We start from the raw sequence: 21,636 nt of genomic DNA on the forward strand, positions 1-21,636 counted from the left end.
AAATAATATAACAACTTAAAAACCATAAAGACATAGGTATCTAGGAAGGTTTTTACTTATATAAATATTCACTGTGGTTCTTAAAGTTATAAATTTTCATACAGAAATTAAAGTTATCAAACACAAAAATGTTCACTAGATAACTGACCCCTTAGAAAAATCAATCCCGGGGAGCCTGGGTGGCTCAGTGGGTTAAAGCCTCAGCCTTCAGCTCAGGTCACGATCCCAGGGTTCTGGGATCGAGCCCCGCATCAGGCTCTCTGCTCAGCGGGGAGCCTGCTTCCTCCTCTCTCTCTCTACCTGCCTTTCTGCCTACTTGTGATCTCTGTCAAATAAATAAATAAAATCTTAAAAAAAAAAATCAATCCCCATTTGAACCCATTGTTGATCATTGCTGAATACTGAAGAGTGCAAAATAACTGAACAACTAAATTGTTAGTCTTCCAAAGGAGACAGAATTTCAAAAAGCTAGTGAGATCTATGTTGGGAAAGAGCTCAAATCCCATGTAAAAGCTATGGTAAGTAAGAATATAGAAGAGCTATATCATTTAACAACTGCAGAAAATTTATATGGATGATGGTAACATAGTCTTTCTGAAGAAAATACGAGAAACGATTAAGAAAGAGTCTTGGGCCAGACAACACGGTGTAGACTCAATTCTTCCTACTACTTCCTAATAATTGTCACTATAAACTTTGAAATTTCAAAAGGTAGCCATAGAACTCTGAAAATAGAGGGGCACTTCGGAGGCTTAGTCAGTTAAGCATCTGCCTTTGGCTCAAGTCAGGTCATGATCCCAGGGTCCTGGCTTCAAGGGCCACATCAGGCTCCTTGCTCAGCAGGGAGCCTGTATCTCCCTCTGCTCCTCCCCCTGCTTGTGTGCTTGCTCTCTCTCTGCCAAATAAAATTTAAAAATCTTAAAAAAAAAAAAATTCTGAAAATGGAAATAAGTCCGACATGCTGAGGGCCCTAGGACTGGACAATGGCAGAGCATCTCATAACCCTTCTTCAAGAGAAGGTGACCCAGGCCTTGCCCCAAACTTAGCAACAGAAAGTAGCCTACAAAGGCTCATTCCTTTTGACAACATTAGGTAAGCCTACCAGCACTGGGGAGGGCATACTGATAGGGAGAGCAAACTGAGCAGTCAAGAGAAACACTCCCCAGTGAGACCCAGTAGGTAGCTAAGTGGGGCACTGGAGAGAATGTCCCACTACAACATAAGACCAGTCTGGTAACTGTTCTCTGTCTCCTATAGGCAGTGGAATCCTGCCTCAGCAGCCCCAGCCTGGGAAGCCTCTCTGTCCCCATCGGCTGGAGACAATTTTCTCCCTCCTAGGGAGGGAGAAAAGGCAAAGATGGCTTATTCTGGGGAAGCTCTTTTCAGTCCCTCACCTAACACCAGCAGGGTCTATGAGGAGGCCCAGATAAACTAAGGAGACCAAACAGTATTGCAATGGATCATACCCTTTTAACAGAAACCTATAGCTGCATGCTAACCTATATAGGTGACGGCCTGCCAAAATAAAAGATTTTTTGAAGTTTTTTTAAATTTTTTAATAAAATAAAAGATTTAATAGGACCCAGAGTTTCCTAATAGCTAAATATTCAAGATTCAATAAAAAAAATTCTATATTATACCAGTAAACAGGAATATTACAACTTGAATGTGACAATCAACTGAGATGAATCAGATGTTTAAATTGAGAAGGAATTCAAAGAAGTCATCATAAAGTGCTTCGCGGTCAATAGGAAATTCTCTTGGAACAAATTAAGAAATTACAACAAAGAAATAGAAGTTATAAAAAAGAACCATAAATAAATTATAGAACTGAAAATAAAATAACACTGATAAAAAGCTCACTGGAACAGCAGAACAGTAGAATGGTGATGACAGAAGAAAGATTTGGCAAACTTGAGGGCAGATCAACAGAATTTACTAAATATGAACTATACAGATAAAACAGACAGAAAAAAATAATAGATTTCAGAAGAACAAAGACCTGCAGGACAATATTAAAAGATCAAACATCCATATGACTGGAGGCCCAGGAGAGAAGAAACAGAATAGGAATAAAAGGGTATTTGAAAAAATCATGGCTGAAGTCCTCCCAGAAGGGTTAGCAAAAGACATAAGCTTATCCATCAAGGAGCTGAGCAAATATAGACAGACAGACCCAAAGAAATCCAAGGTAAGACATATCATAATTAAACTTCTGAGAATCAACAACAAATACATCTTGAAAGCAAACAGAGAGATAGTACCTATTGGGGAAACCAATTCAAATTCCAAAGGATTTCTCATCTGAAACCACCAAGGCCTGACAGAAGTGAGACATTTTTCAAGTACTGAAAGAAAAAAAAAAAAAAACCTGTCAACTGCAAATTCTGTACCTGGTGAAATTATCCTTCAGAAATGAAGGGGGAATAAAAATATTCTCAGACAAAGGAAAGCTAAAACCATTTTTTACTAACAGATGTACCCTTAGGGAATGACAAAGGGGAGTTCTTCTAACAGAAAAAAAAATGACAAAAAGAAGAATTTTAGAGAATCATGAAAGAAGAAAAACATCATGGAAAAAGCAGAAATATGAGGACATAGTCTATCCTTCTCATGAGTCTTATAAATATTTTTTGACTAAAGCAAAAATTACAATACCATCTTATACTCAAGACAATGATATTTTAAAGCAGGAAGGGTAAAGGACCTAGATGGAAGAAAAGATTTCCATACTTCACTCAGAGTGGTTAGAATGTTGAAACCAATAAAGTGTGATGTCACATATGAATACTGTAACAGCTCTTGAGCAATCACTAAGAAAACTATACAAAGTAATACACTCAAAACCACTGTGAACAAATCAAGAAACAGACCTATTGTTGAAATAAGTCAGTTCTCAATCTTGGTGCTCTGGAGAGTGCTCCCTGAGTGAGTGACCCACCGAACTGAGGAGTGAGTTCAAGGTAAACACATAGCAAGAAAACACAGAATTTTTGTTTGGAAAGAACTTTACAGACTAAGCAGTCCAACTACAGCCTCTCCATATACTTCTCTGCAAATGCATATGTGTTTAGGGAGGGAGGCAAAATCCATCTGTATTATTGTCATCTGCATTTAACAGTTAGTCAAATGAAGAGTAAGTAAATTCACCCAAGATACTGCATTGATATTGGTAGGTTGCTTGCCACCCTTTGATCACCCTTTGATGCCACCTTTTGATCACTTTCCCATTGTAATCTTTGGTCTATCTCTGAGAGAGGAAAGGAAGGTATTCAGTAAAATTACTGAATCTTACCCATGGTCAAGGCTCAACTTATTCTAGTTAAGTTAAAGATAGAAGAATAGAGATTGTAGATTGGAAGAAGATATCAAACTCACAGGGTCTCCCATTTCTCATTTCTAAATCTAAAGCTGCCTTAAAGGAGAAAGAGCTTCCTTCAGGAAATACATTTATCCCCACATACAGATTGTTTCTCCCCACAAAATAAACTTATTCCTTTCTCCACAATGTACACTTTATCACATATGAAAGGGTCTAAAAACTACAAAGAACCCCCCAAATATGCAGTTCTTTTGTTATTTTATAACACAGCTTGGAGAACGTTTGACACCTATAGAGAGCATTTCATCCTTTAATATAGTTACTCAGCACTCTTCATTTTACCCCAAGTGCTGACACAATTTACGTTAATAATATTCATTTAGGATATATACATACTAAAAATATAGAACTCCACAAGGAAGCATAATTATCAAAATCTAAATATTCAGATACATTCATAACTTCATCCTATTTCATTTTTTATAAACTATTATTCTTTCCCCCAGAAATCTACCTGGTGCTTTCTCTCTTACACTTTTATTTTTAAACTGTGTTGTTAAATTAAAACAATGCCGCTAAAGAATATAGCACAGGGGCCTACTTTTCCAAGTAGTGAAAAGGGTACAAATTTTAAAAAAGAGAAAGAACAGATTCTTCTAAAGATTTTGTTATATATACACATAATCACACACACATAAATATAGTAATAAAATAATTGCACAGAGAAAGTACAATGGGAAGAAGGATGTCATACTGCAATCACACACTTTTGTTCAGAAAAAAACATTACAAATAAAATTCCACTTCTAGTTCTTGATTTTAATAATGAGTGCGTAGTTGCAATTGCAGTTATAACCCAAATTTTGTTTGAAATAAAAAAATTCCATAAATTACCACTTCACACTTTCTCAAGATAAATTCTCCAACATCCACTACCTCCTCCCCCTGCCATATACACACATATACATTATTTAGTATGAATTTCTGGCAACTGCTTTAAATTATTTATTTTAAGTGGTATTTTCCCAATACTATTTACTCTTGGATAAAAGGTCCTTTTGCATCTAATATTTAAAGTAATCTAATGCTGACAAAGAAAACTGACTAAAAATAACAAAATTGGTCCCATTAATAGGGTTTCAATGAACATTCCTCATTATTTAAAAAAAAAATGTAATGAATACTAGGCTTCAGAAGACATGGGATTCAGAAAAAAATATTAAGTTCCTTTTGGCTGAACAAAATGATACATTTAGAATTCAGTAGAGGACAGGAACAGGAAAGTATTATTCAAAGGAATATAATTTCAAGTTAGAGACTAATAGCAATATCTGAAGCATAACTGTCAATCCAATAAATTGGAGTAAAGACGAGAGAGGATTAATAACCCAGCAAACAATCATGATTTCTACTAGCAACCAACCCCTGTTCACTGTGGACAACAGGTATTCATAAAACACTCTTTGAAAAGCCATGTCCTACATGTTGGGAGGAGCACTAAATGTGTATGTAAGTAAGGAATCACTAAATGCAACACGTGAAACTAGTCTTACACTGTATGCACTGTATGTTAACTAGAATTTGAATAAAAACTTGGAAGAAGAAGAAGGAAAAAAAAAAAAAAAGCTATGCCCTAAAGTTAATTCATGGGCTAAAAAGCAACTCAACAAGTTACTTTTAAATATAAAATAATCAAATCTATAAATCAGGATTCATTTAAATACTTTATATTTTATTATAGACATAGCCAGTTACCAAAATGTTAAGAAATATTTTAAAATTTTTAAATTGAAAATAACTTTTTAAAATGCCATCGCTCTGCTTTTAATAAACGAGAAAGGGACCTTTATTACCTTATTTTCAAGGCAGAACACCTCCATCCAACTCAAGGATCAGTAGTATTACAAGAAGGTTTATTGTTTAAAACTCCTGGTTTAGGATGCTATCAAGAGGATGGAGGTGAATAAAACATTAATACTAGAATACTAATGCCTCGTCTTCACACATTAGAATCATCACACAATCTTAAAAATGTTCCTTACTCTTAAGATTCTGGCCAGTTCTACTGTGAAATGGAAGAGTTCCATAAGGTAAGAGTTTTCAGTAGTCCCTTAGATAGAGAGCAAATACTTTCTAAATACTTTGAATACTAAATACTGTCTAAATACTTTGAATAAAAAATATTCATTATAAGTTGCTTAAAATACCATCACTACTACTTGGGAATGTTAATCATGCCTTTCTCAAAGAAAGTTTGAAGAATGGAATCACTAAATAACCACCATTGGTGATTATTATTTTAATTTACTGTCAGCAATTTGCTGTATATTATTCTGCCAGTGGTATAAAATCATCACTAGTATGTACTGTACATCTATAGTAGATAAAACACTGTATTAAACGTATACCAGACATGGGCTACGCCTCCTTTAAAAAAAAAAAAAAAAAAAAAGCTCAGATCTGGGAATAAACCCACAAATGCTGACAGCAATTCATATGTTCTAACCACCAGATACCACTTTTCTTCAGAACAACAAACCACACACATAGCATTCAAAATACCCTTTATTTTGGCCAAGGTTGTGGTTATATACTGTGCTTAGTTAAAATTGTTTTAGTTAGAGCCTCAAACTATTTTGACATTTTAGTGGCAGTATCTTTAAAAAAATGGACCAAACACAGGATTTGTTTTATAAAAGCAAGAGAGTAAATAATCATCTTCAAATCTATATATTGGAAACCAAGAGACAAACTAAAGATAACTCAATGAGAAAATCCACATGAGAATCACAGGAAAAAATGCCTGTGGTTTACTGACTCAAGCTCAGTCACTAAGAACCTGTATACTCATATGGATAAGGTTTCATAATCATAGATTCAGAGTCATTACTCATCTTACTCTTCTCTTTGCTTCCTCACAAAGATATACCAGCCCTGAGCGTGAGAAATTGACTAAAAACTGCCTCAGGCAGATAAAAATATGACAATCATCTTGGCAATGAAGACAAACCTCCATGTTCATTAATCAAGCTACCAGTGGGAAACACTGTATCATAATGAACTAAAAACACAGGTGTGGGAAATTGTTAATTACTCAAAGTATTCCAATGAAGACTAAAATCTTGTATTTTACACATTTAATAAATGAACACACAGATATGAAACACAAATCAAATAGCAAGACTGTAACATATTTAGAAAACAAATGAAAAACTGAATATAATTAAAAGTCTCAAAACACCACATCCTTATTTTGGATGCAGGATAGATCCTTTACAAAATACAAGGGTAAATACCCAAGAGAAATGAAACGTAGGTCCATGTAAAAACTTGTTTATGAATGTTCATAGCAGTATAATTCATAACAGCCAAAAAAGTAAAATAAGCCCATGTCTACCAACTGATGAGAGTATATATAAACAAAATGTGCTATATCCATATAACAGAATATTATCTGGCCATAAAAGGAAATGCAGTACAGGGGCGCCTGGGTGGCTCAGTCATTAAGTGTCTGCCTTCAGCTCAGGTCATGGTCCAAGGGTCCTGGGATCGAGCCCCACATGGGGCTCCCTGCTCAATGATGGGAAGCCTGTTTCTCCCCCTCCTACTCCTCCTGCTTGTGTTCCCTCTCTCACTGTGTCTCTCTCTGTCAAATAAATAAGTAAAATATTATTTAAAAAAAAAAAAGGAAATACAGTACTGACAGATGCTATAAAATTGGGTGAACCCTGAAAACATTATACTAGTAAGAGGCCACACACAAAAGCCCACATATTATAGGATTCCATTATATGAAGTCTACAGGCACATCTATAGAGACAGAAAGTACATTAGTGGTTACCTATAGTCAGGGAAGGGCACTGGGCAATTGGAAAGTGACTACTAATAAATACAGTTTCTTTTTCATGTTATAAAATTTATTGCAGTGTGGTTATACAACTCTTTGAATATACTAAACACAATTAAATTGTATACAAGTGAAAACACCATGATTCCACATAAACAAGATACTGAGAGTAGTAAAATTCTTAGAGACAGAAAGTACACTGGTTACCAGGGGCTGGGGAAAGAGAAGAAAGGGGTGTTACTGTTAATGGGAACAGAATTTCAGTTAGGAAAGATGAAAGACTCAGAGATGAATGGTAGTGATGGTTGTACAGAAATGTGAATGTACTTAATTCTACTGAAACTCTACACTTGGAAAGACTGAAATGGTAAATTTTATGGTATGTATATGTTACCACAACTTGAAAGTTGAGTTGTATACTTTGAATAAATTGTATGGTATGTAAATTATATCTCAATAAAGCTGTTAAATAAAAATAAATAAGGTGAGTGTATAAAAGGATGAATAGTAAGCCTGCCGCCACAATGGGTAAACTCCTGATCTATAATCATAAAAGTTGAGTGCCTCTGCTGATAGACTCTGGTTAGCCTCAAATAAGATGGCCAGATGTGCCAAGGTCAGGGTGCTAAGCCTTGACATTCACTAATCCCACACCCCCTGCCTGAGTGATTTCATCCGCTCCTGTGGCTTCACCATCCATATGCTCATGATTCCCAAATGTAAACCTTCATATGGAAACTGATCTCCGCTGCTGAGCTGCTGCCCCATTATTTCTTAGTGCTCAATTGGCAGATGCTCCCAGGTTCTTGAAAATGTCTCAGACATCATATGCACAGAAGGCCACAAAAATGGAGAGGTAAAAACAGTGGCCTGAAGTCAGAAGAAACCTGGGACCCACCACTTAACTAGCTGGGCAGTCTTAGAGATGTAATGGAACCTTTTTGATTCTCTAATTCGTTACTTTTAAAAGGAGAATTCTTCCAACTACGTCACAAGATTATTCAGAGGAATAAATCAGATAAATGCATATAATAAATCAGATAAATCAGACACTCAGGTTGAAAGACCAAGCATATAGAAATTACTAAACATGTATCCACTGCCTCCACCTTTGAACATGCTCTATTTCTTTATTCTCAAATTTAGTTAAAAATGTCACCATGTTCTAAATCTATAAACTTTGTTATTATTGATCCCTATTTGCCTACTGCATTATTGTAGAAATTCTATCCGTCTACCTCAGAAATGCCATTTTACTGGAATTTCTACCATCATTTATTGAAACTTAATTTAGGCTTCTATTATGTCTTAAACTCTGACACAATTTAATTGTATCATCATCAGTCCATCATCCATGCTAACATGAAGTTGTTCTACAAAATAATGAGACTTAGCTTCTACTTTAAGAATCTGTTACCTTTGAAATCCAAAAGCGTTGGCTTGACATTCAGCATAGAACTCTTCCAACACTAACTCACTTTCCTTTGTAGTTCCATTTACTCACATGCCCACTCTTTATGTTTTTCACTTTGTGAACTTCTCACCATTCCCTAGATGTACTCCTGACACTCACATTGTTCCCGGTGAAGAATACTCCTAATTCCTTTCCTTAACTTGGGAGATTTTTATTAATCCAAACCTATTTCAAATGACATGTTGTCAGAGATTGCGTTATCTTTTCCATATCTGCCTCCTCGCCATGTTGTAAACGAGGAGAACATGGATGATGGGCTACATTCATTCTGTGTCACCCTTAGTTGCTGGTGATGAAGGGGGAAAAGGGGGGCGTCAACACTAAAGATCCAGATCCAGTTACATTAAGAAATTTTTGCTCTAAGGTAAATACCAGAGATAACTACTGTTTGGTATAAATCACACCATTAGGTTTCAGCCAGTGAAATAAATTATTAATGATAATATTTAAAACCAAAACTGAATCCTGTTTTGTTATTATTGTTTTATTTTTTGCTTCTTAAGACTACTAGAAAACCAAGGAACTATTCATTTTTAAAGGCCTAAAGAGTAAAAAAATGACCCAGTTGCAACATACATCAAAAAATATTTCTTGGATGACAAGGCAAGTTTTAGAATGGTTAATCAAAAATTCTACTAGTTTTTAGCCTAGGCCCTAACATTAGAATTTCTCTGATTTTGGAAACTGAGATTAATAGCAAATTCTAACACTGAGAGACAGGTACAAATTTATGGCATCATGTGAACCACCAGACTACTTGCCTATGAAGAAATAAATTCTATCCTAGGTTATAGGTGGCTCAGCACTCAAGATTATTAGGAACAGTCTAGAAAAACTACTCTATCACTGATGTCACCATTAACTACCATAGACCACACTTAACCTATGTATCTTATACATAGAGAGTATGCACCTAGTATCTCAGCAAAGAATGTCTTCTGATTATCTCAGGGTTTGGTAATGAAAGGCTCAACAACTCAAATTTCCAGAAATTCAGCATTTTGAAAAGAGATACTGGCAGCCAGAACATGGGATAACAGCTAAATAATCTTTTTTAGGAAATGGACTAGGATATTTCAGATAATTACGTAATCTAAGAAATTTTATTACGTAGGATACTGGGCTCTCTCTTATACATTTATTTCTCTTATACATTTATTATGACTTGGTGAATGTAACTTCAATAACTTTATTTTAGCAAAAAAAAAAAAAAAAAAAGTCACGCTGGCCAGTTATTTGTTAAGGAAAGTCTTCACACATAAAGCACATATTTTTTCCATTTTATTTGTCAGATTGCTCAGAAATTGCAAAAACACATGGAAAGAGTGAAATCTGATCATTTAAGAATTAGACAAAAAGAAAAAGAAAATTTTACTTTTAAGAATATCTCCATTGGGGGGGCGCCTGGGTAGCTCAGTGGGTTAAAGCCTCTCCCTTTGGCTCAGGTCATGATCCTGGGATCCTGGAATTGAGCCCCACATCAGGCTCTCTGCTCAGCAGGAAGCCTGCTTCCCCTCCTCTCTCTCTGGCGCCTCTCTGCCTACTTGTGATCTCTACCAAATAAATAAATAAAATCTTTAAAAAAAAAAAAAAAAGAACATCTTCATTGGAACCTTTGGTACAAATTCAATGAGGGAAGTAAACTAAAAATAAAAGTAAGGTTTTTTTTTTATCAATTATGCCTAATAAGTAGCTGAATTTTTATGTTAGTTGGATTTACTGGATTTACTTAAGTATGAAGCAAAAATAATTACTCATTTTGTTAACACTGGAAGGTAATTTTACTTAGTACATATTAATAAACTAAAAATCCAGGTGAAAATAATTTTAAAATGAAACAAGCAGAAAAAGTTATCAATAATAGTGACTGCAAAAACTTAAGTCATTTTGAAGTAAAACTGTTAAATTAATAAAAACACCATAAATGAATTCACTAGAGATAATTTGTTTTTTTTTTCCTAGTAAGCTCTAAGCCTAGCGCAGAGCCTAACATGGGGTCTGAACTTACTACCCTATGATCAAGACCTGAGCTGAGATCAAGAGCCAGAGGTTCAACTGACTGAACTATCCAGGTGCCCCCACTAGAGATAATTTCTAAAGCGTTATTTATATTCTAAAATTTAGAAGAGGATTACATTTTATTCAAAGGGCTAAAAAAACAATACACAATTCTGACCTCAAAATCACTTGATAATAGGATCCAAAAAATGTTACTGTGTAATCTGAGTTACAGGTGATTTACCAAAACAAAATTAAACAAAAAAATGATCCTAACAAAAAGTGCTAGCACACCTCAGTAAAAAACACCTTAAAATAATCGCCCACCATACATAGGTTATCCCAGACATTTCAATGATAGTAAAATAATAGGAAAAAGAATGATTTTTTAAAAACATCTCAATATATGCCAATTTAATACAACTCAGTATTCAACTTTGAACGATTCTCTAAAATATCAAATACGAAATTTCTTAATGTGAGAAGTACATTTAAATCTAGAGTCAAAATCCTATTTCCTGTAATACTGGTTATTAACTCTAAAGATTTAAATAATAATAGGTGTTACCAGCGGTATGTTGCTAAAAATTTAACAGCTACCGCTTCTGAAACACTACCACCCACAACCATCACCACCTTTTGATTTGCAACATTTCTGAGGTATTAAAAGCCCTACCATGGTTAATTTGAAAGTATCGATGCAATGTCACTACATGGTAATTGAGAACAGATACCCATTAATAGACTGCCTTCTGCAAGCTGGCTCCAGTACATCACTGGACATTAACTTCCATTGAACTCTACTACCTGACAAGCACTGGGCTATAGACTTTACATAGCCTATTCCATTTAATCCTCACAATAAACTACAAAGTATGTATTACTTCCTCTTCCAAAAGAGGAAATGGAGGCTCTGAGAGACAAAGTAATTTGCCCAAGGTCACATTAAGAATGAGTGGCAAAGCCAGAATCTAAAAATATTTTTAATTGTTTTAATTATCGTTCTTCATTCCCACCCATAGTTTTTATGGGTCTGATTTTTAAATGAACTAACTCATTCATTTGTCTACTTATTTGTAGTACTACAGTAATGGCAATATTTTTTTGATAAGAAAAGTGAGATAATGACCTGAGCCAATATTTTTTATTGATATTTATTGTAGTACTATAATTGATGACATATACAAAGAGTTTGAAACAGGTTTTCATGTCTCCAAAGACTGTTCTTCTTTCCCCTAAAATATTCTGCTTCTAAAATAAGGAATATCAGATAAATAATCAGTAATAAACTAGAGCTCAGTATAAAAATCAACATACTATATTATCATCTTTAAAATTAACTATAAAGTATGCATTAAAAACAGAGCTCAATCACAAGTATAAAATACATGATGGTTTATTTTTTCTTTTATTAAAAACATTTTCAAAATCCTGATGGAAAAGTTAAAGAAGTCATAAACAAATGGAAGTGTACATACACACATACAGCTCTTGGGTGGGAACTCTACATGTTGTAAAAAATATTGCAATAGTTCTTCTACTAACTAAACAGTTAGTAAATAAAAAGCTAAAATAAAGTACTCTCAGAACTGAGAACACATTTAGTGAATATCACTTAGACAAAACTGGTTATCTTAAGAAATTATTTATAGGGGTGTTTGGCTGGCTCAGTTGATAGAGTATGCAACTCCTGATCTTGTGGTTGTTAGATTGAATTCCACATTGGGTGCAGATAAATAAAATCTTAAAAAAAAAAAAAGGAGGAAGAAAGAAGGAAATGACTGGGCCATCTGGTGGGTCAGTCCAATCTGACCTGATTTCAGCTTAAGTCATTATCTCTGCGTCATGAGATCAAGCCCCACTTCCGGCTTCATGCTCAACGGGGAATCTGCTTGAGATTTTTCTCTCTCCCTCCCTACCTGCTCTCTTGTGCTCTCTCTCTCAAATCAACAAATACATCTTTAAAGAAAGAAAGAAAGAGAGACAGACAGACAGACAGAGAGAAATGATTCATAAATGTACAATTAAGATTGAAACATTTCTTAGGGCCAGCTCTATTTTTTTTATTATTAAAAAAAATAGAATTAGGTAAGTTATATCTACCTCACGGCTAAAAAGAGGAAGAGTCAGAATTTAACCTCAGATCTAACTCCAAAATAAGGACTAAGCAGTATATTATAATCATAAACCTGCTTGGTACCTGAAAATAAAATTAGAAATTTTAATTACTTAATTAAAATTAAAATCGTTAGTTACTAAGGATTGTGTATGGTTTTAATGGTCTTCCTTATATTTTTCTCTGAAAAAATTTACACGATGATTTTTTATTTTTATAATTGGAGAAAAGTTTATTTGATTTTATGAGGGAGGAAATGTTATTGCTTACAGAAATGGAAAAATCTGTGAAATAAGAGAAATTCCATTGTGTTATGGACACTGGAGTCGGTATGTGCTATGGTGAGTGCTGTGAAATGTGTAATCCTGATGAATCACAGACCTGTACCCCTGGGGCAAATAATACATTATATGTTAATAAAAATAATTTTTTAAAAAAGAGAAATTCCAGGAACAATTTTTAAACAGAGATTCTCAGAATATCTTAAACATATGCTGAAGTCATGTAGAAAATAATAATTTGGTACATATTAATATACAAAATGCAAATATTAATACTGCAATACAAATAGCTAATTAACAGCAAATATTAATAGCTAATATCCTAGCTAGGTAGGTGTTACACTAAATCACTGAAATGCAGTGATTCTTTTTTTTTTTTTTTAAGATTTTATTTATTTATCAGAGACAGAACACCCACAAGCAGGGAGAGAGGCAGGCAGAAGGAGAAGTAGCCTACCCATTGAGCAAGGCACCCACTGCAAGACTTGATCCCAGGACCCTGGGATTGTGACCTGAGCCAAAGGCAGATGCTTAACAGACTGAGCCACCCAGACATCCCTGAAGTACAGTGATTCTTATGAGAAATGGCAGAAAGGAACATATTTCTCTGTATTTTGCAGACACCTCTTTTAATTTATAATGAAGAGTAAAGAGCAGGTCCAATTATAGAGATCTGAGGTACTATGTAAGTTCTTATACTAATTAATCCTCAGCACTATTTATGAATGCACATCTTATGAACTTACAGTACTTTTGTTTTTTCTAATTTGATTTCCTAGAATAAATGAGGAAGCTGCTAGTTACTTAATAAAATAATGTGCTATATTCCCAGCACTTAAGAACACTGTCTTAGGACTCAATGTTACAGTTGTTGAATTAATGTATAAAGTCCCTTCCAATAAGATTTTTAATGAAAAATCTGTTAAAAAATTGAATGAGCATATTAAAACAAAGTTATCTAGAAAGAAAAACAGTCTTCTAATTCCCAAGTTAGGGGTCTTTAAAAACATAAAACTGGGAAGACAATATTCTTACTACTAGGACATTACAAATAATGTCAGTTTAACCAGACATAAACTATAATCAGAAATAGAGAACTACATGGGGTATATTTAATTTCCTTTCCTACTTTCTTTTTTTAAGCTTTCATTCCTATCTCTACCTACTGAAAGAGGAAGAAAAATAATTTAGGAATGAAATTACCTCCCAGTAACTTAGAGTTTACATTCCATGCATGTTTACAGTTACATAGTATTTTCTACCGTTTCACATAGCTAGTAAGTGGCAACTAGTAGGCCCTATGATATTTTGTTGATCTGATATGCTGCAATGGGTTTATGGTTACTCCTCTCTTACTGGTGTTTCAATTTACTTCCACTATTGAAAACATGTTGACTTAGTGTTTAGACACTGGCCCAAAGCAGTTGGAATTACTTTCAACTATAAAAAGTGCAAGTTATATTTTTTATACTGTATCATTTGACCTACATATTCTCTGACCTACATCAGATAAATTAATATATATTACACAACTGGAAGGTTGAATGTGGAATAGTAGTGAAGCCTTTGAGCTTCTCCCTCTTAAACTGGTTAGAGACCCTGAGCATGATATATTTCACTGCTTTAAGAATGAGGGTAATTATGGTCAGCTATGGAACAAGAAATCTGTTCATGCTCAGAACATACACAATGCTCAGAACAAGGTTGGATACACAGAATTTAAGACTAGAACATTGCAATTTACTTACATTTTTTACCTATAACACCCATCGGGTATTCTACTTCTTCCTCCCGCCTTTTTTTTTTTTTTTTTAACTCTATCAGTTTAAGTTCATTTTCCTAACAGAAACAAGACCTAATATATATATAGAACAAATGCTATGTGTCAAACACTGTTTTACACACTTTAAATACATACAACATTACCTAATGCCTCTTGCATCCACAGTTCATATTGAGGAAAAAAAGTAACAAACACTCGTAGGTTTCAAATTAAGAAATATGTTGATTTTCTTAACACAGTCTTTAAGATATCTACGGTTTAATATTCCATACCTTGCTATAATACTATAATAGCAACCCTAATGAGAACACTTTATATTCACATGGCATCTGTGAATAGATGTTATGTAAACTATAATGTACATAATATTTTCAAATTTTGTCTATCATTTGAGAGAAAGGCATTACTATTCCGCAAAGTGTAAAGAGAGATTCAGAGGTGAAACTTCGCAGATGATAACTGGCATAAATGGAAGTAGAATTCAGGTCTCCTGGGCCAACTGTATCCTTCTCTTGTGGGGAATGAGAAATGCAGGAAGATTCACACCTGCAGAAGGTTAGAAAAGCATGGACATGGACTCTCTGCTGCGTATGACCTACTGCCCACAGAGAAAAGGAGATCTCCGGACAAGAACAAGCTCCAGTCTTTATATTAAATAGCACATTTCAGTCTTAAGAGCTTGAATCTTCACTGGTGAAGCACTTAGAGGATATCATAGTATTTGTTTAATTAAAATTGTTGATCTGACTGGAAAGACTACTTTGTACTGTTATTTAATTACTGACTTGAAATCCCTTCTAATAGCACCTTAAACTTTTATGCTTCCACATGTATAATTATTCTATGATTATAAGTGATAAAGAATATTAGGAAATATATTAAGAATGTAATAAATGCAGAATATTTTGTATCTCCTTAAGTAAACCATAAATGTATAAAAAGTAGGGACATAATCTTTGAGCACATCACACATACTAGGCAGTCAATAGCTTGGCAAATTTACTAGAAACTGAAAATTAACTACAAAAGCCCAAAATCTTTATGAACACCAAAAAACCAACCAAAAAAAAAAAAAAACAAACCCCACCCAAACCTCCAAAATCCTATAGCTTTCTTTTATCAAATGCATACACATTAACTCTTGAGAGGCACCGATCCTAAGAATTTATTTCAAACGTTTAATTTCCTTTGATACTCCTTGATATCATCCTATCATCACCTGCCAGGGAAGCACACATACTGGCATCCAAGGAAATCCAACAACCTAGTCTTCCAAAAACTCAACAGAATGTTAATACAGGCACATCAATAAGATTTTACTCTTGGTAATTACTTATAAATGAAGGGTAAGAAGAAAAAAGATAAACTTAATAGTATCTTTAAAACTCACTAAGCAAAAGAAAATCTAGGGAGGACAAGGCTCAGGAGGAATACTGAATTTGGAAAACTCTTTAATTTTTTACTGATATGTCACCATTTAGCATTCTTCATCTTCATTATAAAAGAAACTAAGCTGTACTCCAACAACAAAATCCTTCAACAACTCCCACAATTTTCTAAAGAGTTTAACTTTCATGATGTGGTCAACCTTACAGTAAAGATTCACTCAAGTATTCTATTTTTTTTTTTTTTTAAAGATTTTATTTATTAATTTGACAGAGAGAAATCACAAGTAGACGGAGAGGCAGCCAGAGAGAGAGAGAGAGGGAAGCAGGCTCTCTGCTCAGCAGAGAGCCCGATGCGGGACTCGATCCCAGGACTCTGAGATCATGACCTGAGCCGAAGGCAGCGGCTTAACCCACTGAGCCACCCAGGCGCCCTCACTCAAGTATTCTAATAGCAAGAGCTGGATGCAGATATTATCAGAGTTTCAGTGCTGAGGTTTCCAAAAACAACAAACACACAAACAAACATGGGTCATAAAGCAGAACTGAAATAGTTCAGCAGATAAGGTCAATCATTTCCAAGGCAATCACATAAAACTTTAAGAGTTATTATTTTGGATTTAACAATGCTAAAATCAATATAAAATATTTTTAAATTTAAAGAAGTCCTAAATGATGTTTTTTTAAAAAGTGATGATTCTTTTGCTGAAATGAATCAAATACAAGCTTCTATGTTGTCATCTGAACAAATTCAAGATTTGCATCTCACTTCCATATTCAAATTGTGTATTTTTATGACAGAAGCAAATCAAATTCCAACCAGTTAAAAGCTATCAATACAATTCTGCTCTAAATAGTTCTCTCTTATAATATTTGTTAGTTTTTATGAAAAGATAATAATAGAAATCCTGTTTAATTCTCAAATTTCTCATGAGGAAAGTATTTGATTATTTCTCCTCCAAATCTCACTTAACTTACAAAAGTTTATCAATGGAGATAAATAAGGGTTAAAAAACAAAGCAAAACAAAACAAAACCATTTTATACAGGCTCCAAAGTAGAATTCAAGAGTTTAACATATGAAAAAAAAAATCCTTAATTTAACCAAATCTATTCATTACTATTATTTACTATTATTCATTGAAAAAGGATTTCTGAAGTCAGGTTTATCACTTGTTAAAAATTCAAATTAATTTGTTTTATAATGAACAAACAGAATGGTTTATCTTATTATAAAGCACAATTAAAATTTCAATACTAATTAAAATTGAGCCATCCCTTCTTTCTCCCCTTATCACAATATACCTTCTCTTACTGGCTCATTGGTTGATTCTCCTTTTAGACTCAGCATCCTGGAGAAGCCATTGGAAAGAGTAGAGAAAATGCCACGGATGAAATATCCCTGTTGCTCAGATTCCTCTGATCTCCCTGAAGTCAGCCACGGTCTAACAAATCTGATATTGCAGCGGGGTTCTGGCTCTGAAATAGATCTGGTGAACGGAACCCGAAGTGACTGGGTGTTGACCAGGTTCAGCTTCTCTGATGATGTTCCAAGGACCTCGTTAGCAGAGGAAGAAGCCTTATTGCCAACCATCTTTGGCAGGACCTTTTGTTGAGGTTCATCCAAGTCTTTTTTATTAGTCTCCAACCTCTCCCTTTTGCCCCCTTTCCACCTATAGCTGGGATGTGTTTGCCACCGATAAGCACCCAGTGGCTTTCCTAGACTGGAAGCAGCATGTTCATTTTTCTTCTTCTTGCTTTTCACTGGACCACGCCAAGGATAGCTCTTTAAGCTTGCTCCTATCTCTGAATTTGCATCAGTAGGTTCTGACAAAGATCTTCGATAGCTTGGAGGACAAGATGATGTCTGTCGCTTAAAGATGCTCATCTTCCACGACTCCATTTTTTAACAACTTCTCTAAAACGTTAAGTTTCCTCTACTCTGCAGTCTTTGCAGTCGAACCACACTTGTCCGTGCAGTCCAAAATATTCAACTGCTTAAGCAGCTTTCTTTGTGTGGCTTTGAACCACAGCAGATGTTGCTGCTTAAGAGCTGGTGTCATGTTATTACCCCACTTTCCCAGATCTCTGAAATTTCAGCAGCACCCAAAAATTTCTTGCCTGAAGCAAATAATCTTCAGAGTGCAGCAAAAGTAAAGATTTCCAGATCATCTCGCTTCCTGCTGTAGGTTTCATCTCTGTACTAAGTTTTCAGGAAATGATTTTAAAGAAAAAGAAGTGAAATAAAAGCAACAAAAAACCCACAAACACCTCTATGGGCCAATAGCAGTTAAGTGTTCACCATGCAAATGACAGTGGGTTAAAAACAGATTGTGAAAGTACTCAAGCTGACATCCACAATTGATGGAAGAAAGAAAACTTGCCTAAAAGTCTGCCCTAGAGGTGACAATTCTTCAGAATAGTTTCTAAAGTCTGTATTTCAGAATTTAATTTCAAGAAAATCACTGCTATTTATACCACAACTTCTCTCAAAATTAATACTGTTTTCAACCAATAGGTAAAGTCATATACTCTTTTGTTCAAGTAGGCACTGCAAGGAGGAGGAAAAATAAGCTAAAGAATGCCAAAATTTAAAGAAGCCATTTAAAAAATAACATATGCTAGGGAGAATTCTAAAAGCATAAATGGACAGAAAAGAGACCAGGGACAGAGGGTATTTGCTATGAACTACAGCAAAGGAAAATCAAAGTCTTGGGGCAATATCTTGTGGGAACTGGAACACAGGAACATACATATTTAGATGATTTCTAGAAGGGGAAAGTTTGCTTTGTAAATCTAGTTGGAACAAGTTGTCTGGAAATATATTCCCTATCTGTTTAGACAAAGAAATTCCTTTACTCTTCTTTGTGCTGCTTACAACTTTAAAAAAAAAAGAGCTGACTATTCAAAATTCTGTTAAAGCAAGTACCTTATAGTGAACCAAGATCATGAATGCCAAGTTTTTGGCTGGTTAATTTTTTTTTTTTTCAAATGTCTGCTCATAAACTCCTGAAAACAGGGGTTTCAAATGGAAAGCCTGACAGACTTTAGGCCACTAATAAAAGAGATATAACATGGTAATCAAATCACTTTGCAAGTTGCAGAAAAAAATAATTTAAGCTGGAAAACTAAAAACGTATTCATGTAGTTGCAGAACACGTACAATGAAAAACCGTCCTCAAACTAAGTCTCTTTACTATAGAAATTGGACAGTTAGTACCTTATCTATTCTTTCAAACATATTAAAATGTTCTAGTTATTTCCATTATCATAAGGCAATAATCCATTTTTTTCTTTATATAGGCTCAAAATTTATTATGTCTATATTAAAGAAATGTTGAAGTACTTGGCGTTCCCAAAAACATAACATATCAAAGTAGAGTGTCTTACAGTCATAAAACTTTCTCGTTTAAAAAAAAAAAAAGGCAAAATAAACAAAACCCAGAAATCTGACTTTGCACAGAGAAAAACAATAAACATTAAGCTCTAATCTCTATTAATGGTGCATCACACTATCTACAAAAATTAATCTGTGATGAAAATAAACCTAAATGTAACATGTAAAACTGTAAAGCTTAAAAAATAAGCCAAAGGAGAATATATTAGCAAACTGAGGGTAGATGAAGATTTCTTAGAACACAAAAGAGCAATAACTGTCATAGGAAAATAGGAATAAATATAAATGCACAAAAATCAAAAGCTTCTGCTCAGTACAAGATATATTAAGAAATCCATAAGCAATTCATAAAATGAGAGAAAATATTTACAATACTCACAATTTGTACCACAACATATAAAGAACTTCAACTAATTAGTAAAAAAAGAAACCTAATATTTAAAAATAGTCAAAAAGAGTTGGACAAAACCTTCACAAAGAAAGCTATATGGTCAATAAGCATATGAAAAAGTACCTAATCTCATTAGTAATTAGAGAAATACAAATTAAAGCTACAATGAGATATCGCTGACATCCAATAGCCCTTTAAAGGGCTAAGAACACAGGTGTTGGTGAAGATGTGGAGCAACCAGAAAACTCATAACTAGCAATAGGAACATAAAATGGTTCAGTTAGTATGAGAAATTGACATTTTCTTTACAAAGATAAACCTAGGGGCACCTGGGTGGCTCAGTGGGTTGAACCACTGCCTTCAGCTCAGGTCATGATCCCAGGGTCCTGGGATCGAGCCCCGCGCATCCGGTGCTCTGCTCAGCAGGGAGCCTGCTTCCCTCTCTCTCTCTGCCTGCCTTTCTGCCTATTTGTGATCTCTGTCAAATAAATAAATAAAATCTTTTAAAATAAATAAATAAATAAACCTTCATCTACCCTGTGACTCTGCAGTTCAACTCATAGGCATTTACTCAAGAGAAATGAAAATACACATACTTGTACTTCAATGTTCACAGCAGCTTTATTTAGAAGAGCCATAAACTGGAAACAGCTCAAATGCCCATCACAGTAGAATGGATAAAGAACTTGCGGTATTTTCATACAGTGATGTACTACTCAGCCAGAAAAGAATGAACTATTAACAACAACAACAAAACAATGCGGATGAATATTCCAGATACTATGACACCAAAAGAAACTGGACACACAAGAGTAAATACTGTCTGATTCCATTTCTATAGAGTTCTAAAACAGGATAAACTAATGTATAATGGAGGGGGAAAAAAGCAGTTGTCAGTGGTGGAGGACACTATTAGCAGAAAAAGGGCACAGGAAGCTTTCTGGGGTGATGAAAACTCTCTAAGTCAAGACATAGATAGGAATATGGGTTTATGTAATTATAAAAGCCCATTCAAGTAGTCACTTAAGGTTTATGCATTTTGGGGACACCTTGGTGGCTCAGTTGTTTAAGCATCTGACTCTTGGTTTTGGCTGAGGTCATGATCTCAGGGTTGTGAGATGGAGCCCACACTGGGCTCCGTGCTCAGTGTGGAGTGCGCTTGAGATTCTCTCCCTCCCTCCGCCTCTGCCCTTCCTCCCGCTTGTGGCTATGCACGCTGTGTTCCCCTGACAAAATAAATTATTTTTTAAAATATTTATGCATTTTTCCATAATTAAATTTTACCTTAAAAACTGTAAGCAATACTGAACTTGGTAGTTAGTAGGTTTGTTACCCAGCATTACAAGTATCGATTCTGAATCCACTCTCTGTGTATTTTAAGCTTGAGGAAAGGAGTAAACACATCGAAGAGAATAAATGGATGGATGAATGAATGAATACATACATACACACTAATACTAGAACCAATACTATGTGCCTCCTGATACGTTGAACTGTGAAGGATACATATTTGTATATTATTCTGTAAAAACACACAACCTAAATTTAATCTAATCACAAGAAATATCAGATAACCTCAAATTAAAGATGTGCAGAATAACTATCTTTGCTTCAAAAATGTCAAGGTGAAGAAAAAGAAAAGT

The 21,636-nt window shown here is 34.6% G+C and overlaps 1 protein-coding gene across 5 annotated transcripts in view; it reads right to left on the reverse strand.

The window, feature by feature from the left end:
• The window catches only part of RASAL2 (RAS protein activator like 2), a 365,886-nt gene that overhangs the window by 229,312 nt on the left and 114,938 nt on the right, over positions 1 to 21,636 (reverse strand). For 2 of the 5 annotated variants that reach the window (XM_032317289.1, XM_032317288.1), the window contains exon 1: positions 17,511 to 19,374. The exons of 2 other annotated variants lie outside the window; for them this stretch is intronic. In XM_032317289.1, coding sequence (XP_032173180.1) covers positions 17,511 to 18,108 — 598 coding nt within the window. In that variant the 5' untranslated portion in view covers positions 18,109 to 19,374. Of the gene's footprint in view, positions 1 to 17,510; positions 19,378 to 21,636 lie in introns of those variants that run through there. One more of the 5 variants, XM_032317290.1, reaches the window with a different exon arrangement.

This window comes from Mustela erminea, chromosome 17, assembly GCF_009829155.1.
Source record: "Mustela erminea isolate mMusErm1 chromosome 17, mMusErm1.Pri, whole genome shotgun sequence".
NCBI classification, from domain to species: domain Eukaryota; kingdom Metazoa; phylum Chordata; class Mammalia; order Carnivora; family Mustelidae; genus Mustela; species Mustela erminea.